Source organism: Hippopotamus amphibius, chromosome 8 (genome assembly GCF_030028045.1).
Source record: "Hippopotamus amphibius kiboko isolate mHipAmp2 chromosome 8, mHipAmp2.hap2, whole genome shotgun sequence".
NCBI classification, from domain to species: Eukaryota; Metazoa; Chordata; class Mammalia; order Artiodactyla; family Hippopotamidae; genus Hippopotamus; species Hippopotamus amphibius.
In genome coordinates, this window is record NC_080193.1 from 11,636,052 (window position 1) to 11,662,540 (window position 26,489).

General features: G+C 39.6%; 1 protein-coding gene across 3 annotated transcripts in view; it reads left to right on the top strand.

The window, feature by feature from the left end:
- The first annotated feature begins 1,826 nt into the window (after nt 1-1,826).
- PTPN11 (protein tyrosine phosphatase non-receptor type 11) overlaps nt 1,827-26,489 on the top strand; it is a 72,947-nt gene continuing 48,284 nt past the window's right edge. For 2 of the 3 annotated variants that reach the window (XM_057744475.1, XM_057744476.1), the window contains exons 1-4: nt 1,827-2,053; nt 17,767-17,889; nt 23,522-23,716; nt 25,533-25,725. In XM_057744475.1, coding sequence (XP_057600458.1) covers nt 2,040-2,053; nt 17,767-17,889; nt 23,522-23,716; nt 25,533-25,725 — 525 coding nt within the window. In that variant the 5' untranslated portion in view covers nt 1,827-2,039. Of the gene's footprint in view, nt 2,054-17,766; nt 17,890-22,252; nt 22,359-23,160; nt 23,256-23,521; nt 23,717-25,532; nt 25,726-26,489 lie in introns of those variants that run through there. The other variant, XM_057744477.1, reaches the window with a different exon arrangement.

A 26,489-nucleotide genomic window follows, 5' to 3' on the forward strand; every position in this document is an offset into this window, starting at 1 on the left:
ATAAGAGTTCTTTGTATAGGAATGAGATGGGGAGCATTGGGAAGGAAAAAATGAGGATTTTGGAGCTCTGTAGATGTGGGTTTGAATGCTGGCTTGGCCATTTACTAGATCTGTGGCCCTTAATGAGTCACAGGAACATTCATCAGGTAAAAAGCTTTACCTTCTTACTCAGTTCTGAGCTACCTCATCTCCATCATCTTCGACACTACAGTATTCTACTATTCTGAACTGGTCTCTGTTTCCAGTTTTGCCCTCTTTTTCTTTTCTTTAAATATTTATTTATTTGGTGTGTCGGGTCTTAGTTGCAGCATGCGGTATCTAGTTCCCTGACCAGGGATCAAACCCGGGCCCCCTGTATTGGGAGTGTGGAGTCTTAACCACTGGACCACCAGGGAAGTGCCATAGCCTTGCCTTCTTGATTCAATTACTCAAAGTAACATTTAAAAAAAAATTTTTTTAATTAATTAATTTTATTGGCTGTTTTGGGTCTTCATTGCTGCACACGGGCTTCCTCTAGTTGCGGCGAGCAGGGGCTACTCTTTGTTGTGGTGTGCGGGCTTCTCATTGCGGTGGCCTTTCTTGTTGCAGAGCACAGGCTCCAGGCGCGTGGCCTTCAGTAGCTGCAGCACATGGGCTCAATAGTTGTGGCTCACGAGCTCAGGCTTAACAGCTGTGGCGCACGGGCTTAGTTGCTCCGCGCCATGTGGTATCTTTCTGGGGCAGGGATTGAACCTGTGTGCCCTGCATTGGCAGGCAGATTCTTACCCACTGCGCCACCTAGGAAGTCCAAAATAAAACTTTTAAAACACAGCTTATATTCCTTTTCTGCTGAAAATCTTTCAATGGCTCTCCATTTTCCTGTTCATTTAAATAGCCTCTAGGACCATGTACCATCTCTACCCCTTTCTCACCTCATTTCCTACTACTCTCCTTACATCTCCTAAACCCCTGCCACCTGCTAGTGTGCTGCAGCCAGACATCTCTTCATTTTTCTTCAAATATTGGAGGGAGCCTCCTGCCTCAGGGCCTTGCCCTAGCCTCTCCCTGTGCTTGAAATGCTCTCCCCCTAAATTATTCCCACAGACTGCTCCTTTACTCAAATGTCATCCTTAGCGTAGCCTTCCCTAAGTACCCTATTTAAAATAATATAAAGGGCTATGGAGAAAAGAAGGGAATGAGGATGGGCGTATTATCTTGGAGGTTTTGTCTTGATTACTGTAGCTCCTCCCATGAGAACACCGGGATTTTTGTCTTTTCAGTTCACTGTTGCATCCCCACAATCAAAAATCAGTGCCTAGCAGATAGAAAACACTCAGATGTTTCCTTCTAATGATAATACAGCTAAAATCACAAAGCACTATGAAATAGCCAGGCCTAGTTCTAAACATTTTACGTATTTAATCCTCCCCATAATCCTACGAAGAAAATACAATTACTATTTTCATTTTACAGAAATGAAGGCATGGGGGAACCTGAGGTTCAGAGAAATCAAGCAACTTTTCTAAGCTTACACACCTAGTAAGTGGAGCGACTAATTTGTGGAATGAATGAAATTCGACTTGACAGCGCAGGGATGGAAATTGACACGGTGGGAGCGGATGAGATCAATTCACGCCAGTGTGTGCAACTTTAAGCGCGCAACGCACGGCCTGACGCCAAGATCTAAAGGAGGATTAGAGAGTGCTTTGGAAACAGCGCGGCGACGGCTCCACCGAGACGCCGAAGCACCACTACCAGCCGCCCGCCGCTCAGTCCCAGGCGGCATGGAAGCAGGAAGTAGCGGGCGGCGTCGCACGGGGTGACGTCACGGTGGCGCCGGAGGAGAAGGGCGGGGGAGGAGGAGGAGCGAACCGGGCTTGGGGGGCGGCTGCACAGTCTCCGGGATCCCCAGGCCTGGAGGGGGGTCTGCGCGCGGCCGGCTGGCTCTGCCCCCCGTCCGGTCCGGAGCGGGCCTCCCTCGGGCCAGCCCCGATGTGACCGGGCCCAGCGGAGCCTGAGCAAGGAGCGGGTCCGTCGCGGAGCCGGAGGGCCGGAGGAACATGACATCGCGGAGGTGAGGAGCCCCGAGGGCCCGGTGTGGGCCTCGGACCCGGCCCCCATCGCTTTCGGATAGCCCCGCCCGGGAGGGGGCGGCCCGGCCGAGCTTCGGACTCTCGCCCGGGGTCGCGGGGACAGGCTCCGTCCCAACCCCCTCGTTCTCCCGGGCCCGGAGGCCCGGCCCCACCGCACCCCCACCCCTCGGGTCCCCATTCATTTCCTGCCTCCCAGAGTTCCGGCTCCCGCAGCCCTGGGGATGCCAGTCAGGACGGGGGCAGGTAGAGGCGCTCGGGGAACCGCGGACGCCAGCGGCCCGGCTCGGCGCCGCATTCCTGACCCATTGCCTCATGAGAATTGCCTCATGGTGATTCCGAAATAACCCCGCTCACTTGGGGAGGCTCCTCGGCCAGGGACGCGGGAGGGGAGAGTAGGGAGTTGCGCGGGGCCAGGCCCCCCGACGGTCCAGGCGCTGCGGGTCCCTCTGCCTCTTGCGCGCATTTGGGGGCTTGGTTCAGGATCCCTGACCCCTTTATATGCCTCTTTGCATCTCCTTTCCCCCCCCCACACCTCACGTGCCAGAAATGGAAAAACTGACTGTATCTGCAGCTATTAGAAGTATTTCCTTCCTCTGCGATCTTCGCTTTGGGAGATGGGAGGGAAGGGAGCTGTATCTCTAGTTATTTAATGTTTCGCCACAACCTTAAAAGTCAGGTAACATTTTTATCACCCCCGTTTTACGGATGTGGAAACTGAGGCTGGGAAGAAGCACGCTAGTAAATGACTCTAAGAGTCAGAAGGAAGAGTAGTGAATTAATGAGATCCTTTAAAAGCTCAGGGTAATCATACTACTAATAGCTAACTTTATTTAGCTCTTACTTTATGCCAAACACGTTTAATCCTTACTATGACCCTTTCAGGAAGGTACAGTTATCCCCGCTCTAAAGATGAGTAAGCTGAGTTTCAGAAGTTAAGCAGCTTGCCTAGGGTCACTCAATCAATAATTGATGGAGCCAGAACCCCACTAACAGTGGGTTGCTATTATTTTATAAGTATTGCCAATCATTTGTAAGCCTTAATTTTGTTGTTTAATGGTAGTGTGATTTATTGTTTCCAGATAATGGTCCAGCTGTTTGGTAATGCCACTCTTTATATACAATTCACACATAAGACCTATTGTTTAGACTTCGTTGTCCTGTTATGGTCACTGTCTTAGACATTTGAAAAACTGTTTCAAGCTGTTGGGGTTATTTGAATGAGACTTTTCAAAATATTAGGAATGTCTTCTCAGAAATACACCTGCACATTATTCATTCATGGAATGCAAAGATAGAGAAAGAAGAAAACGGAAAACTTAGGAAGTGAGTGATTTGGACAGCTCTGTTGGCAAATGCTTACAGATCTGGGTAATATATAATTGCATTTCAGCAGAACAGTGTATAGCCTCAAATGTTCTAACTCTTTAGGGAGCTTTTAAATAAAACAGTTGTCTATTCTTTAATCTGTCAAATAGTCATTGAGCTTTTTGTTCCTTGTGTCTGCTCTTCCAGACAAGTAAGGATCTGCTTCTTTTAGGAGACAAAAAGACTGGGGGCTGGGAGTGGGGTAGGGACTGGGTAGTAATAGACCCTACATTGTCTAGCTTGTTAGTTTAGAAGCCAGGAAGTGTGGGTATAGCCAAAGCAGCAAGTGGTAAAGATGACAGTTTGAAATGGAGTAATTCCTCCTCTCCTCCAGCTCTCCCTTACCTATTATGGAAAAGAAGTGTGTGCCACCTAGAAAGTCAGATTATGACTGTAACACACATAATTGGGGATTATTTATTATTATTTTTCAGATCATAGATGTGTTTTATTATTTTTACACCAGCTTTATTGAGGTATAAATGACATGCAACAGATTGCATTTATTTACTTGTACAATTTGATGTCTTGACACATTCACACACTCATGAAACCATCACCACAATCAAGATAGTGAACATCTCCATTACCCCTTGTGATGGCTCCTCAAGCCCTTTATCATCCCTTCCTAGTTGCCAGGCAAACATTATTCTGCTTTCTATCACTCTACTTTAGTTTGGATTTCCTAGAATTTTATATAAATGGACTTTCATGTGTGGCTTCTTATGCTCAGCAAAATTATGTTGATATTCATCCAGGTTGTAATGTGTGTTAAATAGTTCCTTACTTTTTACTGATTAGTAATATTCCGTTTTATGGACATACCACTGTATATTTATCCATCCACCTGTTGATGGACATTTGGGTGGTTTCAGGGTTTGGCTTTGCAAATAAAGCTGCTCTGAATGTCCGTGTATAAATGTTTGTACGGATGTATACTTTCATTCCTCTTTGGTAAATACCGATCAGTGGTATGGCCAGATCACATAGCAGATGCATATTTAACTTTTTCAGAAGTTGCCAAAATGTTTCCAAATGGTTATACCATTTACATTCCCAACGGCAGTGTATTAGAGTTACAGTTCCTCCACATCCTGGCCAACACTTGGTATGGTCAGTTTTTAAATTTTAGCCATTTAAAGGGTGTGTCATTATATCTCATTGTAGTTTTTTTCCCATATCAGCACTTCTTAATTTTTAAATTTTAATTTTACTTATTTAATATTTTAGTGGAGGTATAACTGATATGTAACATTATATTAGTTTCAGGTGTACAGCGTAATGATTTGATATTTATTCGTTGTAGTTTTAATTTGAATTTTCCCTGGTGACTAATAATGTCGATCATCTTTTTATGTGCTTGTTTGCCATCTGTATATCTTTGGTGACCTATTTTATTAAATATTTTCCTTTTTAAAATTTACTTGTAAAAAAAATAAAATTTACTTGTTTGTTTTCTTATTAAAATTTCAGAGTTTCTTATTCTGGATACAACTCTGATCAGAATTGCGTATATTTTCTTTTAGTTTGTGGCTTGTCTTTTCTTTTTTTAAACAGTGACTTAAACAGAGGTTTTTAATTTTGATCAAGTCCAGTTTATCAATTAAAAAAAAGGATCATGCTTTTGGTGTCATTCCTAAGAAATTTTTGCTTAACCCGAGGTCTTAAATGTTTTCTCCAAGTTTTATAGTTTTAGGTTTAGGATCCACTTTGAGTTAACTTTTGTGTGTGGTGTGAGATGTGGATAGATCTTCTCTATTTCCCATTTGGGTGTGCAGTTGTTCTAGCACCATTTGTTGAAAAGACTGTCCATTTTTATTGAACTCTCACCTTTGTTGAAAATCAGTTGTGCGTCTATTTCTGGACTCTCTTCTGTTCCATTGATCTGTTTGTCTTTCCTTATGCCAATACCACATGATCTTGATCACTGTAGCTTTATAACAAGTCTTAAACTCAGATAGTGTTCAAACTGTGTTCTTTTTCAGATGATTTTTAACCTCAGAATTAATTCATTCCACAAGTAGTTATTGAACCAGGCAGGGTGAAGCAGTAAAACAGGCAAAGATTGCTGTTCTTATGGCCGAGAGAGAAAGTGGACAAACACATGAATAAATAAGACTATTTCAGGTAGTAATAACTGCTGGGAGGGGAGAAAAAAAACACAAACCAAATGTAGAGAATGTGGTTAGTTTTGATAATGGGTTTAGGAAAAGCCGCTGAGGAGGTGATCATATGAGCTGACTCCTGAATGACTAATGTTCTGAATTTTGTTTTGCTTAATTATCAGAATAATTCTTTTTTGGTTCATGGGTTTAGGATTTAGAGTTCATATGCATCCAGTAATTATAGTGCCATATATTCAGTATGCTGAGACCTCTCGACATTACAGGTAGGGAAAGGAACGCATGAGTAATCATATGATTCCCTGCCCCCTGCCCGCTCCCCCCAGGTAATATAGCAGTGCTAGTACTGAGTTTAGATTTTGAGGGTGCTTGGCTGCCCTACTCTGCCTTGTTCAGCTGACAAAACTGGCTGTATCCTTCAGCATCTGGTACATCCTTTGCATTTGCCTTTGTTCCTCTGGAAGATACTGTCTGATGACTTGAACTAAGAGGGGCAGAACATTTAGCTTGTTCTCAAACTCTAGGCTTTTGGTTTATCTGCTGCAGGTCAAGCACATTTTGTCCCAGGCTCTCCCTAGTAGCCATGTTTGTTTATCTCCTGTGGGAGTAAATAAACTTGCCTTGCTGAAAAATAAAAGTTCTATGTCTTTCCAGTTGAAACTGGGTTGTCTTTATTAATGTCCTGTCCCTATGGAAGCTCGGGTTTTTGTCCAGAGTTGCTCAAATGCAGAGGCCACTGCTAAGATTACTTACCCTTCTTGCACGTGGTCAGTGTGGCGACTGTTAGAGAGTCGCACAAGATCTGGAAAAGCAGAGCCAACCCTTGTTTGTAATTGTTACTAGCGGGCCTTGGTGTACTTTGTTAGGCAGCTGCAGAACAATAGAAGACACTGTGCTTATTCCTCTTTCCCTTTGGGAAACACAGACAGCACTTGCCCTCCAATGCTGACCTTTTTAAGGGAAGGAAAGGCAAATACTGATGTTTGGCAGGTTCTGTGGCAGTGGTGGACTGCAAACAAGGGTTTGAGATTCCCCCCCCGAAATGGATTCACACACCCTAAAACGCAGTCCAGTTCATTACTGAGTTTTGGAGGGTTGTGTGGATTTAGCAGACTTGTATGTGCTGTGATTCTTGGCAGCACTGAAACATGAAAGATACGATTCATGTTTGCAAGGAGTATTGAATTTAGAGAGGGAGACAGACGTAGGCCAGCATCAAATGAGTTTGATGGATGTAGACCAAACTGAAACTGAAATTTGTCAGTGGGGAGCATACTGTTTAGAATACATATGTACTTGTATACTGATATACACATCCATACACCCTGTATACGTCTGTCTGTACACACATGCGATATTTTTACTTTAAAAACAATAGGCAATAGATCCAAGTCTTTGTCATTCCATTGACCCACTCTTATGAAACATCGACCCATTCATTCAGGAACTTGGGATTTGACTTATTTATTGTGGGATTACTAAGTGCGGGGGGCACTGTGCTAGGCATTGGGTGTTCCAGGTTTTAAGGAAACAGCAAGTGTGAAAGTGCTGAGGTTGGGAGTTCTTGGAGTGCTTGAGGACGGAAGGGAGCATGTGGAGGAGCTGAGACAGGGGCTGTAGGTGGGGACTAGACCACACAGGGATTTTTAAGGTCCTCAGTGTCACATGGACCACGGAGAGGAGTTTGGATTGTATTTTAAGAGCAATGCAAAACCATAGAAGGATGTGATCAGGGGAGTGGCATGAGCTGATCTGTTTAAAAATATCCCTCTAGCTGCTGTGAAGGGAGGATTGTAGGAGGCTCGAGTGGACCCAGGGAGAGCAGACAAGCGAGAGAGAGGCTTTGAACAGGGTAGAAGCCATTTGTGGAAAGACTTTTGGAGGCAGTTTCCATTTATTGCCTTGTCATGATTTATGAAGACATCGCTATCCACTACCATTAAAAAGCCTTAACTTTTTCCCTAGCTTCTTTTACCTAGAATGCTTGTCCCATTCGACTGCCCCTCCCTCGTGACTCATCTGTTTCCCATAGAAAGTTAAAATTTCATTGATAAAGAGGAATATTCTTGTAATCTGCAGAAAGTACCAAACTCTAAACTTTCTCCCCAAGGACAAAGATAATGATTCTTCTGGGGCAGCGGGTAAGAAAGCTATACCCAGTATCACTTTATACTTAGGCAAGAAACTGAAATTAGACTTCAGATCCCTAGTTTAAACTCCCTTCTTAGCAAGGCAGCCTTGAGAATAAGTTCCTGAAATTATTGGCCTGCTTGACTGTTTCCCCACATTACTGGGGGAAGGGGATGCATAGATAAACAAAATATTTAGCATCATTGTATTTTCTTTTTGGTTCATCAGCATTTTTTTTTTTTTTAAACTCACTTGACATAAGTAAGATCCTGGCCTCAGTGAGCTAATAATAAGCCTTTGCAGACTCTGCATTCACTAATGAGGGATTTAGATTTCTGGTATGATTTCTAGGCAAATAGTTTGGGTTTGTAAACTCTGTTGGAGGCAGGGATTCTGTCTTTCCTTTCTTCAAGCCCACTCAGCACAGGACTGATTTGTTTTAGACAATGACTTGAGGCTCTTTTTCACAAGTGTTGGTGTTGTGTGTGTGTGTGTGTGTGTGTGTGTATGTGTTTTCAGGCTCTTTCTGGGAGATGGGTGGTACCCACCTGGACCATGTTATGACCTGAGAGACTTAATAAATAATAGACAGTGCCAGAGGATGACCGATTAGAAGGGATTGTCAAGCATTGGCAGGTTTGCAGGAGTTAGAATGTGCAAGAGGAGAACGCCCTTCCCCCCCTTCCCTGTGCTACTTCTTCGCTTTGCCCTTCCTCTGTGTCTTTTCTCCTCCCTGTTTTTTCTTAATTCCCCGAAGTTAACTCAGGCAGCAGTCGGTCACCAAGTGCCCACTGTATACGTGAGGAGGACTGGAAATTCATCTGTTTCTTCTCCTCCTGTGTGGACCCACCTTGCTGATGGCCCCAAAATGTAGATATACTAATTTGCCCTTCCCCCCTCCATTTAGGTAATACAGGTACATTTACGTTACTTTCTGGGGAGACTAACCTCTATTTAAATTCACACTAGGTGGGAGGTGGGGGCAGGGTTTCGAGATGTGTGGCCTCAGTGCCCAATATTACAAGTGTTTATATCTGCTATTCTTTACCCTCACTCACTGAGATCTTGGGGGTTGAATGAACTCTAACTGCTCTGTGTCAGTGGTAAGCATGTTGCAGATCACAAAACTGCCAGTAATTGAACTATAAAATTAAACATGCAGTTGGGAAAGAGTTTTTGGTAAATACAAAGGCTTTTTGAAAAAAATAGCTAAGGAAGGAGAGTTTACAGTATATCAAAACTCAAGTGGGTGGGTTATGGAATAGAACTTTCAATTTCTAATTATATACTGTTTGAAATCGGGACAGCCCCTGAGCTGTGAAGTTCAGTTTTTGAAAAGGCAGTGTAACATAAATGATTCATATCTCAAAATGGCCTGTGTGAAACAAACATAATTATGCAGGAGAAGAATCTATCTGCATATCTTCCACCAATGATAGTAATGATAACAACATCGATAACTAGTGTTTATTAAGCCCTTACCCTGTCTAGCCTTTGTGCTAAGTGCTGGTTACTAAGTTTCCCCTGTAAACATCACTCTCCTCTGTTCCCTCTTAATAACATGATAGGTATAATGAGAAGTTGGAAATGAAATAATAATGGTTTATTTAATAAAGGGGTAAGGAGGCCACCTGCCTTATCTCCTGTGCCAGTCTACCTGATGGGCATTGGTGGTGGTTACCTAGCCCCACCTTCAGCAGTGGGAGTCACTTTTATAATGTCCCTCAGCACCAGCAGGATACTCTATGTGTTATTTTTGTAAAATACACAAATATACGATATACACCTGGTTATGAATGAGGACCATCTAGAGTCAGAGTCCTACTTTGAAAATTTCTAGAAATAAACAGAGCGTAATGGTTAAAAGTTTGATTTCTGGAGTCTACTTTGCACACTGGCACACGGCAGACAGTAAATGTAGCTGCAGTTCTAACCAGCCATAATATATAATAAATAGCCAGTAAATTATTTTTTTCCTTGCTTCAGAGCTAGTTCATAATTGAGGGAAAAAACATGTATGTAATAATATAAGCATGGAGAAATCTTTTCTATTTTATAATCTGTTTTTATTTAAATATAAAATATTATTAGTAATAAAAATATAATTCTGTCTGCTCTTGGTCTGCATATTCTTTCTTGATGTAAATTTTCCTCTCTGTCTTATTTACTGTCTTCTCCCAGTCATCCCCCTCTTTAGTACCTGTTGCAGGGTCCTGTTAAAGTCTGTGCCTTTATTGTATTTTATTCTGACCTAAAACTAAATTCCTAGTTGCAAAGGTGAAACTCCTTGGAGTTTTTTTTCCTATGCTAAGCATTCTATGTGTATTAATTTATTTCCATCTCACAACAGTGCTGTGAGTTAAGTTTTTCTAAACATAGCAAGAAACCTAGAAGCCGTAAAGGAAAAAGCTGATAAATTTAACCACGCCAAGATGAATTTCTTTGGGGAAAAAAAATAACCACAAGCGAGTGAAAAGGGAAAAAAGCTAAGACAAATATTTTCACACATATAATAAGGGGTCATTTTCTGGTTCTATCAAGAACCCCTTTAAATCAGTAAGGAAAAAAAGTCCAATAGAAAATGAACAACGACAAGCTGACAACACACAGAAAAGGAAAAAAAAAAGTGGTCTGAAAACGTGCAGAAATGCTCAGTCTCAACCACATAGAAATGCAAACTAGAATGGTACCATTTTCCATGACTCAGATGAAAAAGTTTGGTAATATATGTAGTATCGGCAAAACTGGGAGAAAACAGGGACTTTCACGCTCAATTCATGGAAGTCGAAACTGGTACCTTCCTTTGAGTGCAGTTCGGCAAATTTGTCAGAGTGAAAAAAAAAGAAGAAAACGCTTGTCAAAGCAGTTTTATTTCTAAAATTTTAATTTACAGATATACTTGTAAAAGTGTATAAGGATGATTATAAAGGGTATGATATGCTGCATTATTTATAATAACAAAAAACTACAAATATTATAGAAGTCTAATAGGGGTTAAATTATGGATGGTACATTCTTATAATGGAATAGTGTATAGCCATTAAAAAGAATGCTCATATGGAAAGATCTTTGTGTTATAGTAAGTGAAAAAATCAGGGTGTAGATAAGGATTCCATTTGTGTGTGTGTGTGTGTTTCACACAGGCTGGCATGGAGGGACTAGTGTGTTTGCACACACACACACACACACACAGATAGGCATATACATGTATACGCATGAGACGTTTCTCAAAGACTAGGAAACTGCTAACTGTAGTTACTTCTGACGAATACAACTCGAAGTCTAATGGAAGCTTGGGCTTTTTCTCTGAATTTCATACCTATCTGTGCTGGTTTTTTGTTTCTTTGTTTTTATTTTTTTATTTTATTGGCTGTGTTAGGTCTTCATTGCTGCACACAGGCTCTCTCTAGTTGTGGTGAACGGGGGCTACTCTTTGTTGTGGTGCGTGGGCTTCTCATTGCGGTGGCTTCTCTTGTCGCGGAGCACGGGCTCTAGGCGTGAGGGCTTCAGTAGTTGCAGCACGTGGGCTCAGTAGTTGTGGCTTGTGGGCTTAGTTGCTTCACGGCATGTGGGATCTTCCTGGGCCAGGGCTCAAACCCATGTCCCTTGCATTGGCAGGTGGATTCTTAACCACTGTGCCACCAGGGAAGTCCCTGTGCTGTTTTAATAAATGAATTTTAAAAGCCTTTAGAAAGTTTATGTTTGTGTTCTCAACAAGACCTTGAAGAACATTAACTGTATAAAAATTAGAGCCACCTGAGGTAGCTGGCTGAGATAAGGAAAGGTGAAACGGGAATGAAAAACAGAATAACCAAATAAAAAGATCTTGCTAGAAGCAGTAAATAAAGCCCTTGAGGTAGCCCTCCCAGTGGTGAGGTTGAGGACAAACCAGAGAGATTCTTCTAGACTCTATTTTAAAAAAGAAAGAGGCGATAACAGTGGTGACAGTAAGGGAACAGATCCCCCATGGGTGGTGGGGGTCCAGGCTGGATGACCGGTATTTAAAAATAAAGCAACCTCTGAGCCCGCAGTATTTCATTTAATGAAGACCACTAATGGAGGAAGATTCTGGGGGAGAGCCATAGAGGGGAGACAAAATGGTTTTCCCTTCGTTTACTTCATTAACCTGATAATTGTAGCTTTACGGATTTTTTAAAAATACTGCAATGTAACCATCATTATAATTTTAAAATAATTAGACTTGTTAGAATTAGGAACAAGGTATCTGCATTCTGTATCACTGAAGTAGCTTCTTTATCTGGTATAGGTATGAGTGTTATATTTGCTTCATGAAAGGAAGTGGTACGTTTTCCTTTTCTTTTGATTCTCTGGAGTAATTTATAGAGCATTGGGATGGTCTGGGTCTTTGAAAGTTTGATAGATTTCCATTCTGAAACCATCTGGGCCTGGTGCTTTTCTGTGGAGTAGTTTTAAAATTGCTTTCTCTATTTTTATAGAAATTGGTTTGCCTAAGTTTTCTCGCTAATGGACTCAGTTTTGGCAGTCTGTGTTTCCCTAGAAATTCATTCACTTCATCTAGATTTTCTAATTTATTTGAACAGCAGTCTGCAAAGTAGTTTCTTTAAATGTTTTTTTCTTCTGTTGCAATGGTTCTTTCCCCCTTGTCATTTCTTATTTTGTGTATCTGTGATTTTTTTCTTGTTTTTGTACTCCTGAATAAGTTAACTAATGGTTCGTCTATTTTGTTAATTTTAAAAAGCAGGATTTTTATTAGTTAGATCTACTACTTTTTTGTTTTCTTTTTCTTTGATTTTTGCTTTTATCTTTATAAAATGTATTTCCTTCCTTGTGCTATCTTTTGTCCTTTTTCTAGTTTTTTTTTTTTTTTTGAACTGGGACTTTTTTTATTCTTTTATTTCTTATTAATGTTAATATTTGTGTAGTGACTTTTCCACTGATAACTCCATTAGCTGTATCCCATAGATACTAGTATGTAGTGTTTTCATGGCCATTATTTCTTACAAATTGTGTAGTTTCAGCTTATATTTCCACTTTTACGTAAGAGTTGTTTAATGGAAGGTTTTAAAATTTCCATGTAGAAGGGCCTTTCTGTTTTTTGCTTTTGTTAGTAAAGTTCAGTTTATTGCATTGTGATAGTGTATTGTGTAATACTTCTACTCTATAGGGGTTACTTTTTTTGTGACTATATATCTGATCAATTTTTATGAAAATGCTTTGGGCACTTGAGAAAAATGTGTAATTATTATTAGGGTGTGGAGTTCAATATATGCACATAAGGTCTACCCTATTGTTTATGCTGTTTAGATTTTCTATCTCTTTACCTATTTTTTTAGTCTATTTTATCTTGAATGTGGTGTATTAAAGTCTCCTATTGTTAGTTTGTTTCCATCGACATTTCCTTGCATATCCTGTAGTTTTTGCTTCACAAAGGTGATTGCTGTGTTATTTGGTACATAAATATTCATAGGTTTGTTGACTTCTTTTAATAGACAGCAAACTCATTGACATTTATTGTCATGACTGATAGGTTTGGTATCAACTCTGTCATAATATTTTATACTTACGATTGACCCTTGAACAACCCAAGTTGGAACTGCATGGGTCCACTTATACACAGATTGTTTTCAATAAATGTGTACTATAGTATGACATGATCTGCAGTTGGTTGAAACCATGCAGCTGGAAGCAGAAATGTGGATACAGAGGGCTGACTATAAAGTTATATATGAATTTTCAGCTGCACAAGCATTGGTGCCTCTAATCCTCACATGTTCAGGGGTCGACTGTATATATGTAGTGTTTCCTTACATTGTTTCTCACAGGGTGTGTGTGTGTGTATGTACGTGTGTGTGTATATATATAATTTATATGTATATAATTTTAATATATATATAATTTTTTCTAAGATGTATATTTAAAATTTTTTTTGTTGAAAACAGTTTTTTGAGGAGGTATTTAGGAAGATTTGTATTTTTTTTATTCTAGTACTTACACTTATTCTAGTACTTTTTGAATGTCTGTAGTCCTCTGTTTTGTTATTTAACTTTTATAATCAGGCTTATCAGTTTTTTTTCATTATTCTTAAACAGCTGTCTACTGCCTATTGCCTGTACAACGAGTTTTTTTCTGTTTTCCTTTTCCCATTTTCTAGTTGTATTTCTGCTGTGTCACAATATATAACTGTTTGTACATTAGTTTTCTACTCTCATTCCCATCTTTGTTTTAGTCTTACGTGTACATTTATAGATTATTAAATGCTCACCATCGGTTATTTTGTCAGTGTTGCTTGTTACCATTTGGTTAGATGAAGTTTATCTTCTAATAGGTTCATCAGGAAAGACTGATAAGTACAGCGTTCCTTTAGTTCTTGTGTGTTGAAACTTGTTTTTTCTATAGCTTTGATAGTTGAAGGATAACTTGACTGGATATAAAATTCTTGGTTTACATGTTTCTGTCACTGAGTTTTTAAAAAATGCTTGTTCATTTGTCAGTTTGCTTTATATGTTGGCTTTGAAAAGTTAGATGCTAGTCTAATTTGTTTCCTGTAGTAAGTTATTTGTTTTTCCTGGAGGCCGTGAAGATTTTTTCCCATTTGTCTTTAAAGTGTAACAGTTTCATTAGAACAAGTATCACAGTGATTGTTCTGGGCTAATTTTCCCAAGAACCTGGTGGACCCTTTCAATGTGTAGATTCACATCTTATTTTATTTGTTTTCTCAATTTAGTTTTAAATATTAGTTCTGCTCCATTGTGTTTTCCCCCCAATTATATGTATGTTGTTTCTTCTTTGCTTGTCCTTCATATTAACCTTTTTTTTTTTGGAGATCTTTTACTTCTTTCTTAATCACATTTTATTCTCTTCATTATTTTCCTACCTTTCTTTAACGCCACTTGTTAGGTTTTCATTTGAACTTATTCCCCTTTGGGCACCTTGTAATTTAGTCTTCATTTCTGAGATGATTTTCTTTTTTCTTTCTTTTCCTGAGTTTGATCAACCCCCTCTTAATTTTTTCCCTACTTTTGTCCATTTCTGTTTTTAACTTTTAAATTTCTTATTCAGAGTGCTTTTTTGGTATACTCAAGTCTTGTTTGAGTATATTTAATTCAGATGGGAATGTTGTCTTATAGTTTTCTTCTGCATCATGGGTGTTTGTCTGGGGGTAATTTTCATCAGCCAACCGATGTGTGACTCTTGTTTTCTATTTTGTAGTAACTTTGTGTAGACTTATTCACTTTTTTCCTATATATTTTGTGGATCTTAAATATTTTAAAGGTTCCTAATTCAATGGCATCTTCTTCTGTCAGTATAGAGAAGTCCAGGTTTTTTTTAGTGGATTTGTGTGTGTATGTGTGTTTGTGGTGGGGGAGATGTTATTTGTCCTCTGGGTTTTTTGTTTGTTTGTTTGCAGGTAAGTAAATTTCCCCTTCTACTTCCTTTCCTTTTTGTCACCTAACTGCCAAATGGAGCCTCTCTCTTTTTTGCCTTTTTCTTCCCCAGAGACCATGCTTTTCTAACACTGTGCCTTAAATAATTCCCCTTTCCTATAAATAGGGCTCTGATCTACAAGAAAACTTTTTTTAGTATTTTCACACTTTGCATGGACGTTCTCTTTCTGGAGGTGGTTTTATAGCACCTCCTGCTGTAGCTCCCCTGTTTTCTCTGACATGCAGTTTTTCGCAGAATGCCCTTGGCTTGGCACGAAGGGTTGCAGTAGGAAGATGAGAAATCAGTGCCTGAGATTTGGTATGTCTTCTTTTTTTACTCACAGGCAATTTGAAAGTTTGGGCATTCTCTGTCTTCTACTTATGTTGAGGTCATAGTTAGGTTATTGTGTGGTTTTATTTGTTCTTTTTTAAAAATTCCGTATTAAAAAAAATTTCCCCTTAGTTTTTAATTTTTTTAAAAAAATTATTTATTTATTTATTTATTTATTTATGCTGTCCTGTGTGGCATGTGGGATCTTAGTTTCCTGACCAGGGATTGAACCCGTGCCCCCTGCATTGGAAGTGTGGAATCTTAACCACCAGACCAGCAGGGAAGTCCCCTGTATGGTTTTTGAAGGATATGTGGGAAAATGTAAATTTAGGCAGACATCATTGTCCTTGGCTGCCCTGAAGTCCAGGCACTGTTACAGACACTTTATGAATATTAACTCATTTTATCCTCTCAACACCCTATGACACAGTGCTGTTGCTGTTCCCATTTTATAGATGAGTTAACAGATTAAATAACTAGCCCAGGGTCACACAGAGCTGGGATCTGAACCAAAGCAGTCTGGTTCCAGAGACCATATTCCTACCCTAAAGCTCTGCCACCACATGCCAGTGATTCTCAGCTTTTTCCTCTTTTTTTTTTTTTAAACCATAAACCTAATATTCTAAAAAGGATTGTTTGCTAACTGTATTTATCATATAATAATTACTTTTCCCTTTTTGTTGTAGAAGAAAGCATATATGCTGCTCAGCTTCAGACTACCACACCAAGTAACATAATTGTTTTGTAGCTAAAAGCAAAAGAAATTTGACATTTTAACTAGCTTATATAGGTAGACAAATTGAAGGTTAACGTAAGATTTTCACTGTACTTTTTGAAAAGTTATAAGTAACTGGAAGCCCTCTGTTAATTACTTTTTGATTCCCTAGGGCTGTGGGGACTCAGATGGGAACATTAGATTAAAGAAGATTAAAAAAAAAGGATAGTTTAGTAATCATATTGTATGCAAGAGTATTGGATGCCAGAATGGTAGGTATCATATAAATTGAGGTTGAATTTTCTCTGGGCAAAATTCTTTCTTGATCTTCTGACATGTTCTCAGAGTAAAAAGCAAACTAATATTTCCTCCCTTTTGATCTGAGCCCTGTGGTTTTTCACTGGGATAATCAGAATGATGTTTAGATTTCCCCCAAATGCTAGTAAGATGCTATAGGAAAAATTAAAAAGAAAATAAATTTCAGTTAATGTAAACAACAGGAATGTTGATAGACTATGTCTGGATTCTTACCTTTTCTGATTATTTCTTACCAGAACAGTCTTATATTTATTATTATGATTGTCAATAATAATATCTAACCTTTAGTGCTTAATATGTATCAGACACTCAGATGACTAAGCATCTCGTATTTAACATGTACCAGATCTAACACTTGATTTTCCTCTCCCCACCCTTTTTCCATATCTCGTTCACCGTCCCTCCAACCTTCCACTTGCCCAGACCTGATACCTAGGAGTCATTCTTACTCCTTTCTTTCTTTCCCATCTCATATGTAATAAATTAGGAAATCCTGTTGGCTACCCTTAAAATATTCCCAGTTGCACTATCACTACTCCTTCTGCCACCTTGGTCCTTGGCATCATCATCCCTTGCCTGGATTGTCACAGTAGCTTATTTGACTGATCTGTGTGCTTCTACCCATGCACGATAGCTTGAAAGATGGTTTAAAAATGTCAGATCATGTTGCTTCTCTGCCTAAAACCCTCTGGTCCTTTCCCATTTCACAAAAAATAAAAGCTGAAGTTTTCACAGTGTCCTTTGAGGCCCTGCATCATCAGGCTTTCCATTACCTCATCGGCCTCATCTACCCCTCTGTTCCTTGCCTGTTCTGCTCCAAGCATACTGGCCTCTTGAGTGCTTGAGCATGTCAAATACGGTCTGCCCCTGTGCCCTTGATCTTGTTCTTCCTTCTGCCTGATATGCTCCTTTCCTATGTGGCTGCATATTGCTGCCTCACTTCTTCCAGGTCTCATCAAATGTTACCTTATTGCTAAGGCCCTCCCCAGCCACCCTATGTAAATAGCCTCCACCTCAGCCCCAGTCCCACTGACCATGCCTCCAGCCCCACCTACTGTGCTAGCAGGATCCCAGGCCCCTACTATGGGGAAGACAAGGAGGAGGCTGTGACCAAAGAGAGGAGGGGAAAAGGGGAAAGTGCTGGTATTTTTATTTGCTGCTCTACTCATAGGCATTTTAGCTGTGACGGTGTGGAAAGTTGTGCTGACAGAGTCTCTCTCTTTTTTTTAAATTAATTTTTATTGGAGTATGGTCACTTTACAGTGTTGTGGTTTTTTTTTTCATTGCTCTATGTCTCTCTCTCAAGATGGTTTCACCCAAATATCACTGGCGTGGAGGCAGAAAACCTACTGTTGACAAGAGGAGTTGATGGCAGTTTTTTGGCGCGGCCCAGTAAAAGTAACCCTGGAGACTTTACACTTTCCGTTAGGTAAGTTGGAAGAAAAAGAGAGAATCCTGAGAGTGTCTTCCAGGTGGGAAATGGTAAGACCACATTTGGACAACTTGCTACCCTCCTTTAGAGTTTAAAGGTCTGCCGGCTGCCCTGTGGGGGAGGCCTTGCCAGCACCCTGGCCCACAGATCAGGTGTGATTCAAGCCTGCTGTGGGCTTTAGGGCGTGGCCTCCTGAGAGTGAGGGGCTTGGGGGGTCAGCAGAAGAGGCCTGAAGGTGGGCTTTTCTTCTCTCTTGAGAGACTGCTGAGGATGAGTTGGAGCTGAGCATAGCAAGGTCTTAAGCCTGGCTTGATCCCGGTTCAATCCAAAACAAGGCTCAGTACTGGTTCCACTCATCCTGAACCTGGTTCCCTGCATTTTTCCTTTCCCTTCTGTTGATTACTGATTGGAAAAAAATACTTTTTGAGAGTTTCTTCAGACAGACTCACAGACAGAGAAAACAAACATAAGGTTACCAAAGGGGAAAGTGTGGGGCGGGATGGGGTGGGCGTGGAGGGATATATTAGGCGTTTGGGATTAACAGATACACACTACTATGTATAAAATAGATGAACAACAAAGACCTACTGTATAGCACAGGGAACTGTACTCAATAGCTTGTAATAACCTATAAGGGAAAAGAATCTGAAAAAGAATACAGCTATAACTGAACCACTTTGCTATGTACCTGAAACTAACGCAACATTGTAAATCAACTATACTTCAATTAAAAAAAGAAGAAAGAAAGAAAGAGAAGAGTTTCTTCAGATCACTTTTCTTTTTCAAGAAATAAAACATCACTGAGGAAGTTGTGGTCCCGTGTGTTCCCCTGCCCAGTCGCATTCCCCTCCCTCTTTCCTCAGAGGAAACCACCATTAAGAGGTTGGCATATCTCCTTCCTGAACATGTTTTTATACTTGTACTGCATTTGTACTATGTGTGAACGATATGAAATTGGTTTGTGTGTTTTTAGAATTCATATCCATGGTTTAATAATGTGTGTATCCTGGGACTTCCTTTAAATGTTTTTCGAGTTCCGTGCTGGTACACACAGGTCTAACTGTTCATTTTAATGGCTATGTAATATTCAAATGGTGTGCGTATACCACAGTTTTTCCCATCCCCTGATGGTGGCCACTTGAGTTGTTTTTGGTTTATTTAAAACTGTTTTGAACAGTATTGCCACCATCCTGTTAACATGTCCCTTGGAGCACACATGGGAGAGTTTTTCTAGAAACTGACTTTCTCTTATACACTCATGCTCCTTACTCTAGCTCATTCCTGAGCTGCTCTATGCATTTGCTTTCCTTGTCATTATTTTTAAATAAAGAAGTAAAGAAAACGTGTTCTGAGGATTTATTTAGGACCCCTTTGGGACTTGGGAAGTCCCTTCTTGGTATCGCTTAGTTTCTCAAGGAGCTTATGTCGTTGGCTTTTACTTCCATTTTGCTACAAGGGGTGAGCAGAAGCCTTCATGAGTTTTTCCGGGCTTGTCCTAGCACAGGCTTCTAACTTACAGTTGTGTGACATTTGACCTGTAAGAGTTTTCATGGAGGTCATATAATAATAATGACAATGAGGAGGAGGAGGAGGATGGCAGACGTTATTGAGGACTTGACATATACCAGACCATCTTGCTAAGCACGCTCCATGTATCATCTAGTCTCTCCAACAACCTGTGAAGAAATACCACTATCTTCATCTTAGGGGTGAGTAAGCTGAAGCGCAGAGGTTAAGTTACAAAGCTGGTCTCATCGGTAGTGAGCGGCAGATCCAGGAATACAGAACTGGTGAGGTTTTTTGTTCTTCCTTTCCCTCAGCTTTTTATCTTGAGAAATTTCAGACGTATAGGAAGGTCGAAAGATGAGTACACCGAACACCCACGTTCCCTTTACCTGTTACCATTTCGCCTTGTTTGCTCTGTCTCTTTATGAGTGTGTGTTTGTGTGTATGTATGTACTCTCCCCGCCCCCAACCTTTTGAAAATAAGATGCAGACGTCAGGACGCTTATTTTTACCTCGAAGTACTTCAGTGTGCATGTCCTATGAACAAGGACATCCTTTGTAACTACAGTATCATTATTATGTGTGAGAAATTCTAACAGTGATTCAATAATATTATCTAACACACAGTCCGTATTCAAATTTCTCTCATCATTTCATTAGTGGCTTTTGAAGCCATCCCTTTATTTCACATCAGGAAGCACATCATATCTGTTTGCCCCATCTTCTGGAGTGTCATTGCTTCTAGGCCCTAATTGTAGACGGAGCTGGGAAATACATATTTATATATTTAAAACCAAATTTTAAATCTATGAATATCAATAAATATATAAATATCAAAACAACTTTGATAGCTCCAGTTCAGCCCAGCTTCCTTACCTTTTCCCATTCCAGACTTGTGTTCCCCTTTAGAGAGAACTGTGTTTCACAGCATCATTAATGTGTGACGTCATTTGCCCAATCTTATAATACAAAAATAGTTTCAAAATTACTATCCCATTATCATTTCTAATTACAAACCCATTAAGTAAAGTTCATGGTTTCTCTGGAGTCTTTTTGTTCATAGAATATCCCACTAAGGGTGACAATCAGTACTGTGCTCAAAAGGCTATGGGAATTAATTTTCTGTGTAGTTATGAACTTACTACAAAGTTAGATTCATTTCTTTCTCTGAGTTTTTTTGGTTTTGTACTCATTTTTTTTTGATCCTAGTTGATTTTATGTTTTGAATATGTGAAACATTTACAAGATTTAAAAGTCAAACTGTATAAAAAGGTATGTTCTGACAAATCTTATTCATATGCCTACCCTGTGTACCTTATTTTCATCCATCCCTGTAGGTAATCAGTTTTATTAACTTATGGTTCATCCTTCTGTGTTTCTTTTCACACATGAAGTGGAATACTACATCTATTTCTTTGTAGTTTACTTTTTTCACTTACAGAAATCTTTTAGTGATTTTTTTTTTTTTTTTTGGCACACGGGCTTAGTTGCTCCGCGGCATGTGGGATCTTCCTGGAGCTGGATCGAACCGGTGACCTCTGCATTGGCAGGCGATTCTTAACCACTGCGCCACCTAGGAAGCCCAGTGATCTTATTTTTTAAATTGACTGCATAGCATGTAACTTTATATGATTTCCTAAAAATGGGAATTTAGTTATTTCCAATATTTTACAATGATAAATAATACTGCATTTAATATGATAACATTTTGCATATGTCTTGTGCTTTTGGAAATGAATCTTCAAGGTGAATTCCTGAGAGTGAGATGACTGGGCAGAGAGTCAATGTCTATTAATATAGTTTTTCCAAATTCCCCTCCACAGTGATGGTACCATTTTGCGCTCTGACCAGCAGTGTCTGAGGGCCTTTGTTTTTCCACAGCTTCACCAGTTGAGTGCTGTCAAGCTTTTCACTTTTGCCAACCTGATAGGTGAGAACTGGTATATCAGTGAATTTTAATTTCTCTTATGATCGAAGCTTAACATCTTTTAATAAGGTTAAAAGTCATTTGCATATCTTTTTGGTGAACTGTCGTAGAACCAGTGCTATTAACAACTCTTAAAAAAACCAAGTTCCACTTTCTATATGTTTCCTTATGTATGTGATATACATTATAGACACTGAGGGGTGTGTGTGTGCACACAAGACATATTTATTGTTCTAGTTTTCTGCAGGTGATCTAATCTTTTTGTTATGTGCCCATGCTGAAAAATTGATGATTAGGTTGCTTTAGTTAGTCAGTGAAGATCTGTTTTCTTAATTTTGAGGGAAAAAAATACAGAAAAATACAAAAAATAATGTCTAATTACCCATGTTGTATTTATTGCCAGTCAGTTTTTTCTTCAATGTAAAATATAAAATAAAGCAAAATTTGCCTTTCTTTACCACCCTTCCTGCTGTTCTTCTTTTTGCCCCAGAGGCAGCTACTGAGTTTGGTGTATGTCTTTCTAGTTCATGAAAAAAAAAAGTACATATAATATAGTAAATAATATAACATAAAAATAATATAATATTTATAATGACAAAATAGAATATATATGTATGTCTGTGGTCTCTGTCATGAATAATATATAGTATTACTGGCCTGCGTTCTGAAATTTTCATAAATGGTGCATGCTAAGCATATCATTCTGCATTGTGCTTCTTTCATGCAGTATCATAGTTTTTTTTTTTTGGCTGTGCTGTGTGGCTTGTGGAATCTTAGTTCCACAACCAGGGATCGAACCTGGGTCCCTGCAGTGAAGGCTCCCAAGTCCTAACCACTGGACAGCCAGGGAATTCCCAATATCATGTTTTTGAGGTCCATCTATGTTGCTTTATAGTCCGTACCTGAAATATCTGTTTTTGTGTTAAGTCAAGGAGAAAGCTCAGGTGTTAAAATAGAATCAGGTGTAGCTGGAGGAGAGAGACCTGAAGTGCCTTTTTTACCCACTGGGAAAGACTGTCACCCAAAATTAGAAGTAAGTATTAACATTGTAAGACAAATTTTTCTTACTTTCCTTCGTTTCCATTTTCCTTTATCTTTTGTAGAAGTGTGTTTATATTTAACAGAGGCTTCATCAATAATGCTGTAGGATCAGACTAAAAAATAAATATAGATCAGTGATTACCATTTTGGGGTTGCCAGACCCCTTGGGTCCACAGAGATCACTATAGGTGTCCTTGAGATGTATTTTTGTAGTTCAGAAAACCAAATGGAAATCATCAGACTGCCTAGGCTAACTAAAATACCGAGTTTTAGAAACTTTTGGCCAGTGTTTTGTCAATTCAGTGGGTTGACACATTAGCTCTCTCATTTTGGAAACTCTGTCAATTACATGTCTTTAAAATTATTTTTAAAGATACAATTATGTATAGTATCTAAAGTGTATAGTGAGAGGGGTTTTGACAAATGTATTTATTAATGCAACCAAAACTCTCAACCAAAATCTTGAGTATTTCTATCACCCTAGAAAGTTCCTTTGTGCCCCTTTCTAATCTTCCTCCCCCTAAGAGGCAACCACTATTCTCTTTTCTATTCCCAATGACTAGCTTATTCTACAGTGTCATATAAATGAAGTCATACAGTATATATTCTTCGGTGTCTGGCTTCTTTCTCTTAGCATAGTGTTTTTGAGATTCACCTATGTTGTTTGTATATGTTGTTTGTCCTCGCTCTGTCCTTTTTTTTAAATTGCTGTGTGATAATCCATTGTCTGAGTATTTGTGTATCCATTTTGGCGATAAATATTTGATTTTTCAATTTTTTTCTACTACAAAAAGGCTGCAGTGAATATTCTTGTACAAGTCTTCTGGTAGCCACGCAGTTTCATTTCTTTGGGGCAAAATACTTAGAGGAGTGTTTACTGGATTATAAGGTAAATGTATGTTTAATGATACTCGTCTTGATTAACTAATGATGAGAAGTGATCGTCACTTAATATACGCAGAGCCTTTGGTGTTGAAGTGGTTGACTGTGTGGTTACTTTACTCACTGCATTTGTTTAGGAAAAACGTAACCTCGTACTTGCCTTGGGTTTGTTTCAGTGTTTAGCTGAAATCTGGTAATGAATATGAGATCCTTGTTTACTAGTATAGCTCTTTATTTGTCTTTTCCCCCCACTTTTCTCATGGACTATTTTAGAAGAAATGGAGCTGTCACCCACATCAAGATTCAGAACACTGGTGATTACTATGACTTGTATGGAGGGGAGAAGTTTGCCACTTTGGCTGAATTGGTCCAGTATTACATGGAACATCATGGGCAATTAAAAGAGAAGAATGGAGATGTTATTGAGCTCAAATATCCTCTGAACTGTGCAGATCCTACCTCTGAAAGGTCAGTTACATTTTCGTAACTGCAGAGTCTGCATCTCTCGTGCCACAGGTGTGATGTCAGTGCATTATGGGGGTTTGGCTTCTATCTGCTTCCCAAACTGTAATCTTAAAAGTTTTACTAAAGTAAGAGTAATAGGATCAGATTATCCTCAGAGTGGCCATTTCTTGCAAAAGCTCCAGTCAGTGTTACTTACAGTTATTCTACAGAAGTCTCAGGCTATTCCTGTATATAGTTGATACATGCAATAATTTTTTAAAGATTATTGAACTTGAGGGTTATTGAACTTTGAGAGTTAGGAGAGGAAAACAAATAATAACGGAGACACCAAAACAGCAGTAATTCCCTGTAGTAGCTCCTGACCAGCTATTCAGCAATGCCACCAACAGATGTCAGTTTAAGCTCAGAAGTGGGAAGGCAGAGAACGGAGGTTTCATCAGTTCGTTTACGTTATATCCACACATGTGTGGGAATGGCCTTGCTTAGAGGGAATTGTGTTATTTCAGAGATCTTTCCCCTGTGTTGGAACTAAGCTGATGCAACCTGGGGCTTGACTAATTTGTATTTATTTTATTGGTTTTCAGCATTTCCCAGTCTATTCTGTGACTCAGTACCAAATCAGGGTCTTTTAATTTGGTTTGTATATTTTCTATGTTGACATAGGTTTCTTCTCCTTATACCTTCATGTCACTTCTATTTTATGCTGGTAATTTGATTTCCAGCCAGATTATTAAACAAAAGGCTGTCAGCCCACTCTGGGCAGTTTATTTCTTAATTTTACTCTGTTCAGTTGAGGGTAGATGAAAAACACCTCGAAGTATATTCCTTTATGAAGAGCCATGAGCACTTTGGGCTGTGATCATGCTTGTTTCCTTACCAAGATCCGGAGGGAAAAAGCCACAGTATTCATAGGACTATGTTAGGGTGTTTTCTGTAGTAACTTAGAGTAGTATTGTCTCAAGGTCTGACCTTGGACGGCCTACATCAGGACTCTAGTGTGCTGGTTAAAAATGCAGATTACTGGGCCCCATTCAGACTTAGTGTATTGATATCTCTCATTGTGAGGCATGGGAATTCACATGTTTAGCAAAATCCCTTGCCTCTACTCCAAGTCTTACATGCATCAGAATTTGAAATAACCTAATAGGTAGTCCAAAGATGTTGACAGCAAACTTGGCTGTTGAAGTATAGGTTGGAAATCTGGAAAGGCTTGGAATGCTTGAATTAATTTATAATGAAGATCCTTTTTAGTGTAGTGGTTGCATGCCAAAGCAAGGGCAAACATTCAGATGATTCTGTGTCACTACCATAACTCTGTTGTAACTTCTTTAAATGACTGTGATTAAATAGTTGGTCCTTTTAGGGTTGGGCAGTGGAGAAATGACAAACTGCCTTTTTAAAAGATGAGAGATTTAAAAGAAAATAGGGAAGATTGACGATATTTGCCTCCAAATGACTGTGGGCTCATTTAAGGAGTTTAATGGTCACTCTCTTTTTTTTTTTTTGGCCTCACTGCGCATCTTGTGGGATCTTAGTTCCTCGAGACCTGGGATTGAATTTGGGCCACAGCAGTGAAAGCCCGGAATCCTAACTACTAGGCCACCGGGGAGCTCCCTTAATTGTCACTCTTAACATCTTTGTCATTTTTCCTGCCTGCGTGGGGTCCAGATTCTGTCTTATGTGGGATGGATCAGTCTCTTGGAGGAATGCATCTGTTTTTAATTGTGTGGAGGAGAGGTGACTATGTATGGTAGTTTTGTGAAAGAATGTTGTGAACCCATGGCAGAACTCAATTGATTTTTCACTTAAAAAAATTTAGGTGGTTTCATGGACACCTGTCTGGGAAAGAAGCAGAGAAATTACTAACCGAGAAAGGAAAACATGGTAGCTTTCTTGTGCGGGAGAGCCAGAGCCACCCTGGAGATTTTGTTCTCTCTGTCCGAACCGGAGATGACAAAGGGGAGAGCAATGACGGCAAGTCTAAAGTGACCCACGTCATGATCCGCTGTCAGGTAAAGCCCCGAGTGAACTGTGTGTCTTGCAAAATGTCATCTTTGGGTGGTTTTTCTGCTGGGAGAACGCCGACACCATTACTTCCACAGTCAGGTTTTCTTTGTTCATTTAGTCAAGGGCTTTTACACTTTTAGTACCTTGTTAATTATAACTGTTTCATTTCAGAACTTTATTAAATTACTGATTTCCTGTCTGTCTCTGGCAGATTAAGTCATGCCTCAGTGCATTACCTTCTGCTCTGCACTATCTTTTCTTTTCTTTTCTTTTTTTTTTTTGGCTGTGCAGTGCAGCTTGTAGGATCTGAGTTCCCCAACCAGGGATTGAACCCGCTTCCTTAGCAGTGAAAGCATGGAGTCCTAACCATTGGACTGCCAGGGAATTCCCAGCCCTGCAGTATCTCACTCTATTTGTGCTTGGTTACAGCTGGAGCCTGCCTCCCTCTCAGTTTCCAAAGCGATGGCGTCAGCACAGTCTAGCCTGTGACTACGTGTGCTTTCATATTACAGAGTTCCGGTTAAGGCTGGGAGAATTGAACTCACCATTTCTTGTTTTTAATATGGTGCCTAGATCAAGGAGGTTGGTTCTTGGTCAACTACATCAAACTTTCTTTTGACATAATTTCCTAAATAGCAACTGTCTATTCACTTATTGCTTCAGTTTTTCAATAAGATAAAAAAAAAAACAACCAGCTTTATTGAGATACAAATCACACACCATACAATTCACCCTTTTAAAGTGGACAATTTGATGGTTTTTAGTGTAT